General features: G+C 37.5%; 1 protein-coding gene across 2 annotated transcripts in view; it reads left to right on the forward strand.

Annotated features, from left to right (window-relative positions):
• The window catches only part of LOC148952099 (uncharacterized), a 644245-nt gene that overhangs the window by 8308 nt on the left and 618665 nt on the right, over nucleotides 1–17272 (forward strand). For both annotated transcript variants that reach the window (XM_089089541.1, XM_089089542.1), the window contains exons 2-3: nucleotides 7023–7185; nucleotides 14272–14409. In XM_089089541.1, coding sequence (XP_088945667.1) covers nucleotides 7023–7185; nucleotides 14272–14409 — 301 coding nt within the window. The remainder of the gene's footprint in view (nucleotides 1–7022; nucleotides 7186–14271; nucleotides 14410–17272) is intronic.

A 17272-nucleotide genomic window follows, 5' to 3' on the forward strand; every position in this document is an offset into this window, starting at 1 on the left:
GAGTTTGGGGGTCGGTGCAGTTGGAGGAAGAATTGAGCAATGTTTCTTGTTTGACATGAGTGATTTCCCAAATCTCATTATCAAATCGTGTCTTTGGGCAAACAAAGTGGGCAAGCTCATAACCACAAGGGCATGCTCGTAACTCTCATACCTGGGTCCAAGAATTATTTTAGTAGCACGTTTTTGAACATCTTCTAGTTCCTCTGACATGTAGGCAGTGTTTTGTGCTTGGGAACCCCAGACAGGACAACAATATTCAAGGATTGGCCTGATGTATGTCGTGTAAGCCAGTAAGAGCTGACAATCTGAGAAACCCAGCCTTCGCATACTCGTTAAACTTTGGATTGAGTAGTGTCCTTTGCATACAATATTGTCTACGTGCAGTTTAAATGAGCAATCACTTGTAAAAGTCACGCCCAGTATTGTCGCGGACCAAACAGTTGGAAGGGAACATCTGGTATTGTAATATCTTGTTTGAGCGGGTTGAAACGTAGAACTTTCGATTTCTGCTTATTGAGGTGAAGACTTTTAGATTTAAACTGGTTAACAAAGTCCAAAAAAAGTGTTGGTTGAAACTGCTGTTTTGCTACTGCATTTTCTACTATGTATTTGAGAAGCGAAGACAAGTTGTTAACAAACTTGAAACGCTCCTCAAATTCTGCAAGGATTTTATTGATGACTGCGAGGAATAAAAGGGCAGCTAGTTTCGTTCCTTGGGGACAGCCACAAGTAAGTTTGGTCCACTCAGAGCGTTTGATATGAGTGATTTCCCGAATCTCATTATCAAATCGTGTCTTTGGGCGAACAAAGTGGGCAAGCTCATAACCACAAGGGCATGCTCGTAACTCTCTTACCTGGGTCCCAGAATTATTTTAGTTGCACGTTTTTGAACATCTTCTAGTTCCTGACATGTAGGCAGTGTTTTGTGCTTGGGGACCCCAGACAGGACAACAATATTCAAGGATTGGCCTGATGTACGTCGTGTAAGCCAGTAAGAGCTTAAAAGCTGAGAAACCCAGTCTTCCCATATTTCTTAAACTTTGGATTGAGTAGTGTCCTTTGAGTATAATATTGTCTACGTGCAGTTTAAACGAGCAATCGCTTGTAAAAGTCATGCCCAGTATTGTCGCGGACCAAACAGTTGGAAGGGAACATCTGGTATTGTAATATCTTGTTTGAGCGGGTTGAAACGTAGAACTTTCGATTTCTGCTCGTTCAGTTGCAGGCTATTAGATTTACACTGGTTAACGAAGTCCAAAAAAAGTGTTGGTTCAAACTACTGCTTTACTACTGTGTTTTCTACAGTGTATTTGAGAAGCGAAGACATGTCGTCGATGAACTTGAAACGCTCCTTGAATTCTGCGAGGATTTCATTGATGACTGCGAAAAATAAAAGGGCAGGTAGTTTCGTTTATAAGTGACAGCCACAAGTACGTTTAGTCCAACCAGGGTGAATATCACCGGCAAATAACGGATGTACCGATTGCCGTCGCGCCGTCGCCCTTGTAGAAAATCTCTCACTAATAGCAGCAAGTTTTTTCCAGTTCCCATCTCTTTTAGATTTTTCAGTGCAATGAGGTGCTCTATTAGGTCGAATCCTTTCCTGTAGTCTGCCAAAAGTAAATCGATAACACTGTTTGGGCTGTCTAGCCACTCAACCATCAAATGGTACATCTGCACTAGGTATATTGCTGTGCTACTGCCTCGTATACAGCCATATTGGTAAGTGTCTATTGAGGGTGCAATCTGCTGTAATAGGGCACGGTGGATAAAACCTTCAGCCACTTTAGCCAAGTTGGGAGTTATGGATATAGGTCTCAGCTGATTGCAGGACTGGGGTGCCTTTACTTTCGGAATGACCTGCACATAGGCAGCTTTCCACAATTTTGGGAACGATTGTTCTGAGAAACATTGATTTATGATTGATGCCATGGGTTTCGCTAGAAAAGGTGAGTACTCTTTCAGTAGCTTCGCAGGGAGTTCACTTGGGTATGTGGCACAGTCGTTACATGATCTTTCAATTTCATAAAAGACAGATATTTCGGACGCTTCTACAATATCACTGATGCTATAACTGTTGATTATATTGCTCATTTGTTTGTCACTTATGGTGGGGTAAGAGGTGCAAATTTGTGTAAAAAAACTCGTTAACATCCGAGGCTCTGGTTAGACTCCCGTCTATGTTGCTCATTCGTACTTCAGTCGCTTTCTGTTTTCTAGTAAGCCTTTTAACTGCATCATGCCACTCGTGGTAATCTTACTTGAGGAGTGGTGCTACTTTCTCCCGTATACACCTTTTCCTACATATGCGTAGGGCTGAAACGACTTTGTTTCTCAACTTGTTCCCCTCTAATACTTCTCCTATGGCATGGAGATTGCATCGTTTTTTTATCATTATTTTGAGCTCTGAGTGTAGCCCCGGCTTATCTGTTTCACAGACCAAGCGCATTTTGACAGGAAAGAATTTGCTGTATTTTTGTTGCAGAGTCAACCTTTTCATCGATGTCAGTAATAGCACAGATTGCTGCAAAATTAAAGTTTGCAATCCATCTGCCAAACGCTTGGACGGAGCTTTCACTTAGTGGTCTGTACAGTATTCTAGTCTTTTTTGGCTTAGGTATACGGTTTCTGTTCTTCGACTTACAGCATAAAATATTGTGATCAGATTTTGCAAGTGGTCCTAAGGAAAATGGTGGTTCATATTATGCTTCGAGATTTGTCAGTATGAGGTCCAGTATGCTTCCACTTTCATGAGTGGGACCATCGACAACTTGTTGAAGGTCCAACACACGAGAAATCCATTTTTTGTCGGTTAAGTTGAAGTCTCTTGCTATAATAAATGCTGGATTGCTGTACTGTTTCCGAAAACTGTCAACTTGATATTGCAGATACGTCACTAATTCTCGCCTATTACGCGCACCTTCTGGATATTATATTGCTGCTATTATGATGCATGAGTAAGTCCTTGGTAGCCCCTTCGGATTGCACCAGAGCCAAATTGTCTCGTGGCACGAATCTGAGGGGATACCAAGTTGTTTGCATGGTAAGTCTTCGCGGAAATAGATTCCTATGACACTTTCTTGTTGGTTGTCCTCTCTATCATGTCTAGTATTAAAAAAGTTCAGATATTCTTTGATTGTACCTATTTTAGTTGTCACATCCTAACACTCATTAATTGCTAGTAATGGTACTAAGTTTTATGTACAAGACAAGTTCAAATTATACAATCTGGTTAGTTGGGGACCGGACCTTGCAAAGAATCCTGTTTGGAAGATATGTCTGGGCATTAAGCGTTACAGGTTTTAGAAAGGGAGGGGAACTATTCAAGGGGAGGTGGTCCACAGGATTATCAGGAGAGTAAGGTCTTAGGGTTGGCATAGGTGCTGAATACCCTGCAGTTACTACACATGCCAAATATTGGTTATTTCTTGGCCTTTTGATTATGTTGTTGTTCCGAACTATGGGTATTACTGGTATACAGTGGTCACCACCTTGAAGTACACAGCGCACTCTATGTCACTGACGACGTGGACTGGGATAGCGTTGACCAGCAGCTAAAGAGCCCGCATCCAGTCGGTTGTCAGAGAACTGTGATCTCTTTGCATGGCGTCTAGCAGCTTGTTTAGTTCTTGGCATTGGCGTGAGATCTGGATTCACACAGACGTATTGTCGGACATGGTTGTCAGTGGATCTTTGCAGATTTGGTGCACTCTTCAAGATTTTCGATCGCTTTCTTCGGGTTTCTTCACAGTCCTTGCACAGTTTCACGAGTAGGTGCCTTTGGCCTTGCACGTTATCCGAGTCTGAGAGGGGGCGGCCCAGTCTTGCTGTTTCTAGGATGTCTGTCAGTTGTAGTTGAGCACCAAGGTCATTGCCAGAGACCGCACAACTTTCTCAGCATCAGACTCTTTGTTGGATTCTAGAATGCCAGATATTACAAAGTTCATACTTTTCTCCTCTCGTAGTTTCCTCTCTTTTTCGGCTTGCAGTAGAACGCTAACTGTGACGGCGCTTGAGTTTTGAATTCTGTTAGTTGCTGGTGACTGAGATGGGACGATGTTGATGTTGGTAATTGGTCGTATTTCTGGCTACTGCTGTTGCTGCCGTAAAGGTGCCATGCTTTGGTTAGTTTGTGTCATTTGAAGTACTGCCAGTTGAAGTTTGGCTACGCTCCGCTTACTACAGTATACACATTCATATTCGAGTAGTAGTGAGCTCTTATCATGGGCTTTCAGCGCTAGGAATAAATCTAGGTGCATCCCTCGGCAAGAAACATGTTCATTCTCGCTGCAGAAGAAGCACTTGAGTGCAGTTGAGTCTTCAGCTGTCAGGTGGCAGTAGCTGCATAAGCTACCGGTAGAGCCTTCTTGTGATCTGGATGATCCAGGAGTCTCCGAAGACTGGAATTTTTCTGGATCCAGAGCTTGAGGACAGGGAGACTTTTACTGCAAATGCTAATCAATCAGCAGGAAGAAAGAAGTGCAGTGTTAAAAAAGAATAGTGTCAATAGTTACAGCGGGTTCTATACTTATCCATCTGTCCATCAGGGGCTTGGTATGTTCGGTAAGTAATACAAAGCACTCTTATTATTGCGATAACTTAAGTATCTATGATTGACCTAAGTAGTTTTCAGAATTTTCGGTTACCATTTTTTTTTGTGAATGATAAGAAACATAGTGTCAGTTGAAGGATCCTTTTAAGGGCTCAAAAGATAATTTGTCAAGGGAGCAATTAATATATTTGGAAAAATTATAAAAAGATGTCACTAGTTCAATAATGAAAATGACTCAGAATTTATCTGGACAGAAATTAGATTGGAGAAAAATGTACCATTATATACTCCAATGAATTACCTTTCAAGTATGATAATTAAAGTGCTGTTACAACTGCATACGAGCCCCCCCCCCCCCCAGCTAATGAGACCAAACGTTCTCCTTGGCAATGTAAAAAGTTTGCATATCTTATGAATTTACCATTATCTTTTGTGCCTTTTCTCCTCAACAGTTGGTTCATGCTGGAATGTGATTGTGACAGCAGGAGTTGTTATGTTTAGAAAGAGCATTGAATGGAAAATATAATGGTATATTTCTTTTTTTCTATTGGATTTCTGCCTTATGCTATAATTGTATCCTGTTTTTAGCCCTAAAAGTGGCTTCAATGTGCACGGTAATACATGGTTCCTTTTGCTTATTGGTTGGAAAAAAAGGAATATACTGCACCTAAATTCCACATCCAGTACTCCTTCCATATACAATGATTGCTACTGTAGCAATTATACCCCAGGAAGTGATTATGCAGCAAGATCCCTTCTATGAAGGAAATACTATAATAACTAAAAAGTAGGCTCAATCATTTTCCCATTCAACATTCCTCCCAAATATAATTTACTGTCCATCAAGAGTTGCACCCTCCTCCCCAAGGGGGCTAGGTATAGCCCTAGATTATATACAAAACTTCTAGAGTAAACACTAGGATAAAAAATTCCGACTTAGGGTGCCGAAAATATAATTTATAGAAAATTTCTGCTTATTATAAAGTGAGAATTCTATTGTTGTATAGTTTTCTTGTGAAATTTTGCATATATCCTAAGGCTGTATCTGGCCTCCTTAGGGGAAGGGGCAATTGACAGGGCAGTTTGGATTGAATATTCAATGGAAATTGAATGGTGCTGCTCTTTTATTATCATAACATTTCCCTCTTGGCAAAATCTTGCTGCAGAATTACAGTCCTAGGCTATGTATTAAAGTTCAATGATCATGTCAGCTTGAATTATTTTTATGCTTATTAATCATTGAAAGTTTTTTTGTAATGTCAAATGTAACCAATTTGAAAAAAAAAATAAAAAAAATCAGCAAACTTTTGTTCTTAGATCAGGGCTATATCTGGCCCTGTTTTTTTCGGGAGGGGATGGGGTATAATTACAACAGTAGGGATTATTGTATTTGGAAAATTGGAAAAAAAACCATAAAATGACATGCTTTTTTTTATCTGATATCTAGTACTGCTTGCAAAAAAGAAAAAAGAATAAGGTGCCACTTGAAAGTCTCAAAATTGACTTTGTATTAATAGTAGATTGTATTAGTAAAGACTCTGTATTAGTAGTAGTAAATATTAGAATATGTAGAGCTGGAAGATGTATTGCATGGTATGTTCATCTTTTACCTAGCAAATTAATCCAAGCATCAATAATCAACAAAATTACCAAATAAATCGTTGTTGAATAGATCTAGATGTATAGCTCAAATTAGTAGCCTAGATGGTATTATCATGGGCCACAAGGTGTTGCTTTTTGGTCTCTACTTTCTGTAATATTTAAAGTTCTGCTCTGGACATTACTAAAATAATTTTTTTTTTGTTTCATTACATTCGGAAAAGTTCTAGTTGTTTCATTTGCTTCCGGTTTGACTGAATTCTAGCAGATGCTTCCAGAAGTTTTTCCCAGGGTGGGGGGGGGGGGAGAGGGTAAGTACACCAGAATTCCGGTTGGGATCTTTACATAGTTTTGGAGGCTTATTATAAATACAAGTAACGCCATGAATGCTTGAATTCAATGCTGCTGGCCTTTTGCTTTTTCTGCAAGGTCATTGTGTCAGGTGGGTGTTTGAATCCCTTATTTACATGACAGTGTTTCCTTTTGCTTCTAAAAGGGGTGTAAAAATATTGTATCATTAAGGCATATCTTGACATATACTCTCGGCTTCAAGTCTGTCAGAGAACCCCCCCTCCTATGTCTTAGTAGCCAGCACCCTAAGTTTGAAAAATCCTTGTCCAAAATGGAGCTTGCCAAGGTGCATCTCTAACCCTGGGCACATCTCTCATAGGATTGGTGCTTTGTACAACCCTTGTTACTACAAAATTGCATTTCAATCATTTTGACATATTTTTCCATGATGGCCATCAGAAAGCTGCAACTCTGTTTAAAGAAAAACATAATAGAAAGATTTCCAGTCTTCTTTGTTTTTAGTGTTTACTTTTTCTATTTTTAAGCTTTTTCTTAAAATCATCTTACACTATTTTATTAGTTCTAGAAGATTTTCAAGTTTTGTTGTTGATGACAATGTGGCTAAGGCACTGGAAAATCGACAACCAGTTGTGGCCTTAGAATCAACAATTATCACTCATGGCATGCCTTCTCCAATAAACATAGAGACAGCCAAATTGGTAGAGGAAATTGTTCGGCTTCAGGTTTGTCAAAACTTTATCAAATCTAGAGCCGCTAAAATGTTAGCAATGTATGGAGTTTGAGGTTCTTTTTCTTACTTAGACCTATATCAGTAATTGAAATAGCAATGTGTAATAATATTTGTCCATGAGAACGTGTCTGATCTGCTACCACATCAACCAAAGCTGCCCTGGGGCAGCTTTTCCTAAATATTTTCAGATTTTATCGCCAAAATTCATCCCCTTGTCCTCATTGGTCACACAATAAATATTAAGAAGCTTGTACAATCAAGGTCTAACAAGCTTCACCAAAAGGAAAATCCTTTTAATGGAATTGTGCCAGGCGTTAATTCACAAAATGTAGGGAGGGGAGGGACAAGATCCATTGTTCAAAATCTGAAGGGGAGAAATTTTGTTATTTTTGATTTTTTTTAAATTAAAATATATAAAAGGTATTTTGCAATGAAAATACCAAAAGAATACATCTTTCAAAATCTAGGATGGGTGGAGAGTAATAAATATTGAGGGTAATAGCCCTCATTCTGGCTCTGTGTTTTCTGTTTAGCACCAGTGTAATTGATTCATTCTGCTTACGTAGCTTAATATTTTTGTTTTATATTTCTTGAAGTATTGACATTGTAAACTATTTTTTCTTAGTATTTTCTTACTATTTTTTCATAGTATCATAAAGTAAGTATTATATAAATGTATTTTTTCTTAAACCTGTTTATGTGTGTTTAGAAACATTCACATAAAAAAGGAGTCTTTCTGTGAGATATGTTGGTAGGCCTTTGGCGCAGCATCACAAAAATTCCAAATGATGAAATAAAACTTGAATTTGTTTTCAATTGATGAATGATAATGTCTGTTTTTTGTATTATGTTTTTCTGTAATTTTCATGTTTCTCATGAATCTTTATTAAGCCATTTAGAGTCTACTTGAATTTAAGAGTTTCTTGGTTTAGCTTAATACTAATTAAGTTTTTCGTTTCAATGCACCAAAACAAACAATTTATTTGCTCTCAGTCTTCTGCAAAAAATTGACGACAGTAAGACAACCATATTTTAGGTTAGTCCGAGTTCTGAGGTAAGATCAATAAATGATATTTTAAATTTATCAGTAACGCTAAATTAGGGTCGTTAAAAATAATTTAGAGAGCGAAAAGGTTGATAGAAAGTACAACCACTTTTTTAATTTTTCTGCCACCAAAATTAACCACCAAAAAAACAACCACCAAAATTAATTTTTCTGTGATAGTAACAGGAATGGTTTTCTTGCTATGGAACTAATTCAAAACCAATTTTAACACAACTTTAAAAGCATGGGTGGGCACAGGTTTTGGAGGGTGGTTCTGAGACATTACATTCTTTTCTCAGGTGGGTAAGGTCGAGATGGCCGAACAATGCAATTTTAAGCCACAATTTCTAAATTCTTAGGGTAAGGAACGTTTTTGGAAGGTGAGGACCCTTTGCTCTTCAGTATGCTTGAATGTAATTTCAGTGGGAATAAAAAGAAAATAAAGATTTTGACTCATTTTGGTGTTTATGTGTAAGTGCTGGCATTCTCTAAGACTAGACAAAACGAAACTATAAGGAAGTGTGATATTGGCTTCCTAAGCATATTACATCAAATATACAATACGCCTGGTTAGTAATGTCGAATATAAAATTTACTAGCCATGGTTTCCTTGAATATTTATCAAAAGATGTTAGAGGGACCTTTAAGTTTACTCTGCCAAATATAATCGACATTTTTAGGATTGATCTGCTGTTTTGTTTTTTTCTTTTTCGATTCCACGATTACCTCTCAAGTCGTTTGTCATAGGCAGTGCAATAGCGCTGCCTAAATAAAGAACGATGTTGGCACAATGTATAATTTTTTTTTCTAGACCAGGGCTCTTCGTATCGAAGGAGTTGTTGTGGAAACTTCGAAAAGGGCTCATTCGATTGTAAATTGGAATGGCTAGTGCCTTTTTTAATAGTCGAAAGTGATTGGATCCCACCTTTCCCCCAAACACATCCAATCAAAATTTTGAGATAACAATTTTCTTCAACGTAGTTGAAAGTTCTGAAAACTAAGTCTTTGAGGATGACACCCCCCACCCATATCCCTCAGGGCAAGGGTTGTAAGTTATGCCCTGGGGACATATAAGGTTTTTATAGAAAGCGCTGTCATAGAAACTTCAAAAAGGGCTCATTCGATTGGAAATGGAAAGCCCTAGTGTTCTTTTTAATAGTCGAAAGTGATTGGAGGGCAACTAACCCCCTCTCACGCCCACCATTTTCCCAAACATCTAATAAAAATTTTGTGATATACATTTTGTTCAACGTAGTTGAAAGGTCCAGAAATTATGTCTTTGAGGATGAAACTCCCCCTAAAGCCCTCAGGGCAAGGGTTGTAAGTTATGCTCTGGGGGCATATAAGGTTTTTTTTATAGAAAGCATTGTCGTAAAACTTCAAAATGGGGTAACTCGATTTGAAATTGAAAGGGCTAGTGCCCTTTTTAATAGTTAAAACTAATTGGAGGGCAACTAACCCCCCTCTCACACCCATTATTTCCCCAAACACATGCAATCAAAATTTTGAGATATTCATTTTGTTCAACGTAGTTAAAAGTCCTGAAAGCTAGGTCTTTGAGGATGATAACCCCCCAAGAGCCCTCAGGGCAAGGGTTGTAAGTTATGCCCTGGGGCAAATATAATTAGGTTTTTATAGAAACTGTTGTCATAGAAACTTAAAAAACACTCATTTGATTGGAAATCAAAAGGGCTAGTGCCCTTTTTAATAGTCGAAAGTGATTGGAGAGTAACTAACCCCCCTCTCACGCCCACCATTTCCCCAAACACATACAATCAAAATTTTGAGATAGGCATTTTGTTCAATGTAGTTTAAAGTTCCAGAAATTATGATTTTGAGGATGACAAAAAACCCCAAGCCCCCTCAGGGCAAGGGTTGTAAGTTATGCCCTGGAGGCATATAAGGTTTTTATAGAAAGTGTTTTTTGTAGAGACTTCAAACAGGGCTCATTTGATTGGAAATTGAAAGGGCTAGTGCCCTTTTTAATAGTCGAAAGTGATTGGAGGGCAACTAACACCCCTTCCATTCCCACCATTTCCCCAAACACATCAAATCAAAATTTTGAAATAGTCATTTTGTTCAACGCAGTTGAAAGTTCTGGAAATTATATCTTTGAGCAGGAACACTCTCCCAGTCTTCAGGGAAAGGGTTATAAGTTATGCCCTGGGGGCATATAAGGTTTGTATTGAAAGCTTGGACGGTGACTATGCTTTCTAAAAGCCAGAATATAATTTGTACTTTCCTAAAAAAAATTCTTTTAAACGTTTTTACTTTTATAACTTTAAGAAATCAAAAATTAATAAATATTTTAAGGAATAAATATTAGCATTATGTATATTAAACTGACACTGCACATTTTTTTCAGTAAATTGATTTGAATTTTTTTCAGTAAGTAAAAATTATATTCTGGCTTTTCGAAAGCATAGGGTCTAGAACCCTACTCAGATTAATTTCTGCTCGTTTTGCGTTTGACTTATTTTAATGTCTGTTTGGTTTGGGTTTCATTTTTTTATTGATACTGATTTGCGGTAGTTGTATGCTTGGTAGATTATTGGATTCTATTTTTGTTCAGTTTTGGTTTAATGGATTTCTTTACTTTGTTTTTGAAAAACTTATTTTGTGCAAAAAGTTTTTTGATTAATTTACGAAAAGGAAAAATCAATTCAGTGTATCACAGGGAGTGGATGTATGAAGCTATTTTGATTCTTTGTTTTTATAATTTAAAGAAGTATTCTCTGAGGTAAAACAATTGTTTGGTGGATTAGAAGTATTAATGCTTAAAGATAGTACAAATAGTTAAGGCTCTTTGATAAATGAGCGAAACATTGGGTGCATGGAAATAGGTTGGAAATTTTGCTATACTCTTCCCCCAAAATGGGAAAACCAATGCCTGCAATGAAAAAGATATTACTTTTATATCAGAGCCATCTATATTCATTGATGTGTAACAAATTGTGTATTGTCTTTAAATAGTAAGCATAGAATTTACAGATTTGTATGTACACATAGAAGCTAAATAGGTTTATAAAGCTGTAATGGCAACTCAGTCGATATCTTGTAAGGTGACTGTACTCACTGGCATCAGAAAAAGGTAGATTTGAGTGTGTCGGATACACCTTTTCCGAAGAGGAGGAGTCAAGTCTGCAAAAATGTTTCTGAGGGATGACTAGTGCCCTTAATATTATTTGCTTTCATCGGCTCAGTCTTATATTTTTTTATGAAGATTGCCTTATCTTGCATGTATTCTTTGTATTCTGTGGGGGCTGGGGGTACTAATCCTTGGTTTTAGTAGCCAGGATTTTAAAGTTCATTAGATATTTTGTTTCTTGTCACTTCAAACTTGTTAATTGTTAGTTGATTATCCATTCTGTGTTGTTGATTAATTATCCATAACTTCGCTCTGCTATTGGAAATTACAAAGATTGGTCACATCACCAAACCTCTCTAACCCCCCTAGGTAAGGCCTTGTGTGAGTCGTATTTTATAAGCTATTTGAATAAAAAACTTTCTTTTATTCTGTGCATCAATTCCATGCTGCTTAAAGGGTTTCAGGGGACGAAGAAAAAGAATAGAAAATATAACCCAACTGATTTTCCTATCCTTCGTTTAAAACTAGACATACGTTCTATCTACCCAGAGATAGCTTAAATGAGTTAAAACCATTTCAGTAGCATGCCGTTTATGGGAAATAGATTTAACTAAGAAACTGGAGAAACACTTTTCTTCAATCAATAACAGGTCCTTCGATGTCAATTTTTTTTTGTTTTTTTTTTACAATTAAGACACTTCGTTAAATAGAACAAGGGAATAGTACCTAACTATCTGGACTCACGGCTGAAAACACTGACTTCTGGAACCAGACAATGCTTGAACGGCATCGTTGACATTATAATCCCTTTATTGGTATAGTTTAGTTTAGTTCTTGGAAGGAGTCTGGTTGAATTGGGAAAAGGTCGTAATGAAAATGAGGCAGAGCGGCCTGAAACCATCTGAAAGCATGACGCACTAAGTATTTTTCACATCAAAGATCCCAAGAGCAAACGTAGATTTATATTTACGCTTCATCCTTATGTACTACCATCTATAGTGTAAGTGCAGAGAGACAATTTTCCGAGTTGGCCAACCTAAAAACCGAGCTCAGGAGCCGCCTGGATGCTGCAATCGTTAGTGCTTTCATGCATGCGGAGCAACTTGTGCACCGGTCTTTAGACTTTGCACATTCATGGGTAGTATTTCGTTTAGTATCCCGTGATTGATCTTTACTGCTTTTTCTTAAAGAAAATATAGGTCATTTCTTCAGTACAGCTTTTTCTGGGCCAAGTTGTCCCATTTCATATTTTCCAGGCGGATCCGTTGACCACTGGGGCTTTTAAAGACTCGAAAGGGAAATTAGATACATTTGGAGTGGCTTTTTCCCCAGAAAAAGTCAAGTCTGACGATTGGACAGTTGTTTTCATTAACACGACACTTGGCCGACTTCGCTTTAAAAGTTATAATGAAAACCAAGCCTAACAGATTTGTCACCCCAACTATAGTTTTCAAAGGTAGTTCTCGTGGTTTCTTGAAACCGCGACTATCTTAAATCTTGGTTTTTCCACCAAAAAAGGAAAGTCGTTCTATGCACGAGAGGCACTGTTAAATTGAGGAAATACTTCTTTTGTGCCCCACAAAAAAAGAGAACCTCTAAATGACTTCTTTGTCTTGAAATTTCACTGACAAACATGCCTTCTGGTAATTTGCCCTTCCCATGGAGCGTGAAAGTAGCTGCAAACTTTAGGACCTAGTATGAATATTGTCTGCACTAATGAGTCCGTTTGGACTCTAAGGTACGATAGAGGACATCCATAAACTTTCACAAAGTCTCCAACGTCCTTCAAATATGACGAAGAATTTCCTCTACATTGCAACAGGAGTTATAAAAAGTCCACTAAAGTAGAATCAGAGCTCCGATAAAACAGATAGCTACAAATAATGAACGATGAGTTGCTTGGATTCAACTGTAACCTAACCACGTTAAACTACAGTTGAACGTCTGAACACCTGTTGACAGACCAGCAAGCTAAATGATACAATTTTGGCTCCAAATCTGACAGGTTAGACAAACGAATTTTGGCATCTCTCTATATTGTACCAACCTTTGTTAGTTTCTGATTTTTGTTTTTCGGTTTCACAGTATTGTATGACATCTAACCCCACTACACCTTCATTTCTCGATAAGCATATGGAAAGTATTCTTATTTGAAGAACTAGGAAGTAAAAATATATTCAAGAATGAGTTTACATAACTGTAATCTATATAGGGGCGTGGGGGTTCCCAAGATTTTTCATAGAGAAAAAAGGGCTAGAATGTATTGTTTTCGTGTTTTAGAACCATGTCCCCCAAGAAAATTTATTAATATCTCCACTACATAGACTTTTGCCCTTGCACATCCATGGATGGACAAAAATTGCTCATCGGGAAAATCATGGGCATTGGGCTTAGCACCAATATATCGCGTATAAAAAGGACTCGTCTGTTCATTTCTGACTTCTAAATTTTGAAGCTTGAAAGTGTGGCATGAAATATGAACCCTTATTCCATTTCAAGATCCGCAAAAATGAAATGAATTTATACTTTGAAAATAAGATCAAGGCAAAGAATGAAGTAAATAATACAGGCGTATTCTTTGGAAGTCGTTTTTGTTGATAATTGCCCAACTTTTATACACATTTTCGGAGATGATACGGGGCTTGACCTCAATGACAATACTTACATTTTTAGCGTAGAGCATGTTCAGGAATATTTCTTTAGAAAAGACAACTTTATCAAATATATACTTATGAATAGCTTATGTGAATTAAACAGCAATGAATGAGATTGCAATCTTAGTAAAGGAAAAAAAAATACATACTGGTATTTTGGTGAGAATAATCTTTTATTTAGATATTATTATAGTCTAGTTCTCTTTTAAGCCAGTAAAAATAATAAAAGAGTATCAAAATTAAAAAGATAAAAGTATCTGGCTATTCCAAATTAAGATCAACTTTTTTCAGGGAGCTATACCAGCAACTATTGCTGTATTAAATGGAAAAATTCATATTGGTTTATCAGACGAAAAGCTGAGTGACTTGGCGTCAACTTCTGACCTTCTTAAGGTTTCAAGGAGAGATTTGCCCTATGTCTTAGGCAAGGTAGTACTCTTTAAACTATATATATTTTTTGATGTTGTAGGTAATTTTAATTCTGGAAACGTTCCCTCCAGCACTAAATTGGCTATTGGAGTGGCAACATATTTTTCCCTTTAAAAACCAATGTAAAAGCTAGAATTCAGAGGATTTGGTAGCGCTGATTGCCTAGAAATACATAGATTGACATATTCCCTTCGCCATGAGATCTTTTTCCATAATCTGCTGCCATGCCGTTAATGTAAAGTTCTGAAATTCAGTGTTCTTGAAATATAAAACTTTGACAATATATATGCCATTATAGAAAATTAATACTCTATATGAAAATCTGTATTTATTGCCCGTTGGCGTTATGAAAGTTTCTATTTTCTATTACCACCATGACACCCAAGACAAACAGGAAACTTTTGGGAGAAGTTTGGCATGTCAAATTGTGAAAATCTCAGTTTTTATTAAATTTGATGTTTTGTCATGGGACAACTTTTGTTCCTTATAATTTTTAATACATTCAGGCGAACTCGAACCCTGTTTGAAATTTAATTCATTTAGAGAAAAGGAGGAGCAAGAAAAAGAAGACATCATAAAAAGAAGAAGAAAATGGAGGAAGAGAACGAAATAGAAAAAGAGAGAGAGAGAGAAAAAGAGAGAGAGTACGCACATCCCCAAAGATATCTGATCAAAATTTTGAAATAGCCTTCTAGTTAAAAACAGTCTAAAGGTCGAATAACTACGTCTCCGGGGATGACATAACCAGCCACATCCCCTATGGCAAGGGCTGTAAGTTACGAAAGTTGTCCATTGTTGATATAGAAGGTTTGTTATTGGGAAAAATGATATGTTCGATTCTGGGTCTCCAAAAACGCTTAGAGTGTTAAGGTGAAACTTTGAGGGGATGTTTTTGTCACTTCGACCTTGTGTCTCCGGCGTTTACCCTGTATTTATGTCTATTTTGTACAGATATTTTAAAATTAAACCTTGAACCTTGTTGAAGAGTGGCCGAAGGACATCCAGCCCCCTCACTTTTTTTAGAAGCTTCCCTCAACACTATTAAAAATTCTGAAAAACTATTCGTTCCTGGTAGTCGAAATGTCTAAGGTATACACTTTTGAGCATGTTATGCCCCTTAGAGCCCCTGGGACATGGAATGTAAATCATGAGATTTGCCCATTTTATGGGTGTAGGATTTATTTTTGGGAAAGGGGGAATATTTGATCCTGGGTGTTTCAGAAGAAAATAAGTATATTTGGGTAAAAATTTAGGGAATATTGAGGGGAATATCGAAGTAAATGAAAATACGCTATGTGCATCCATATTATGAAAAAGGAGTATCTGAAATATCTTAGGATCGGCTAAAGGTATTAACTTGAAAGTTTCCGGCTTGCTGCTACTGCTACTCTGACTGCGACAATTTCGACCGTGTCTACTTGTAACTGGGACTAAGATTATTTGCTAAGGTGACTACTTGCAACTGCTACTACTTGTGACTTTGACTACGACTACTTGTGACTGCGACTACTCGCGACTGTGACTATAGCTACTTGGGGCTGCGACTACTTTAACAAGTGACTACTTTTTGGAAAAATTTAAGGGGATAATGAGCAAACTTAAAACACAATATGTGCATGTTGAGTGCAAAACGGTGTATTAGCAATATCTCAGGGATAGCTGAGGGTATTAACTTGAAACTTTCATGGCATGTCCCCCTCCCCAGTACTTATCATAATTCTGAAAAAAAAAATGTTGAAAATAGTCGAAAGGTCTAATAAATATGCACCGAGGATGCCAAGTTCTCCACAGTTCCCGGGACAAGGGTTATAAACTGCACAGTTTGCCCATTGCTTACTTAAAGTATTTATCATTGGGAAAGAATGAATGTTGATCCTGGTTATGTCCGAAAAAGATAAGGGTGTTAACGTGAAAGTTCAGGAAATGTTGAGGGGGATGCTGAACTAAATCAAAATACACAGTGCAATTTGCCTTTGCAATTGCGACTGTAACTAGTTGCGACTTCGACAACTTACCACTGCGACAACTTGCGACTGTGAGGAATTGCGACTGAGACTTCTTATAATTCCAACTACTTTCAGATTCAGATTTCAGAGGTAGAGGGGGATGTCAAACAAAATAAAAACCCACTGTGTGCATGCTGATTGGCAAAAGGGTGCATCATCAACATCTTTAGAACTATAAGGGTATTAAGTTTAAACTTTCAGGGCATATTGAAAAGTACTTTGAGTGCAAAAGCCCCCTTGTTCTTTTTAGACATGCCACCCCTCCTCTCAACACTGATCAAATTCCAGAATAGCCACTTTTTTCAAAATAGTCAAAAGTTCTAATATTCTTCAAATAGGGATTCCAGGGAGTCCATGTCCGCCACAGCCCCCTGGGGAAAGGGTTGCAAATTTTGCAATCCGCCAATTGTTTACACAAGAAATTTAGCATTGGGAAAGTGGGGACTGTTTGATCTTAGGTGCGTCAGGAAAGGCTAAGGATATTGAGCAAAAAATCGCGAAGAAAGGAAGAAAACGAGGACAATTAACAGCCAGTGAAAAAATTGAAAAATTATGCAAATATTTCGGTCAAGACCTCCGCTTGACCGTCCTCAGTGCAGAATAAAACTGATAAAAATATAAAAACCAAACCTTAAAATAAAAAAACCAAACTAAAATTGGACGACCCTTTCCTAGTAACGTTCCCTCGTTTTCTTCCTTTCTTCGCGATTTTTTGTTTTATCATGATTAGCCAGTGTGGTCTCAGAAATTATTTAAGGATATTGAGGTTAACTTTCAGGGAAGTTTGAGGGGAAATCAAATCAAAGTACACTATGTGCATCCAGGTTGTCAAATGGGCGTATCTGCAATATCTTTGG

The sequence above is a fragment of the Artemia sp. Qi Xiang Cuo genome, chromosome 5, assembly GCF_049724085.1.
Source record: "Artemia sp. Qi Xiang Cuo chromosome 5, ASM4972408v1, whole genome shotgun sequence".
Lineage (NCBI taxonomy): Eukaryota > Metazoa > Arthropoda > Branchiopoda > Anostraca > Artemiidae > Artemia > Artemia sp. Qi Xiang Cuo.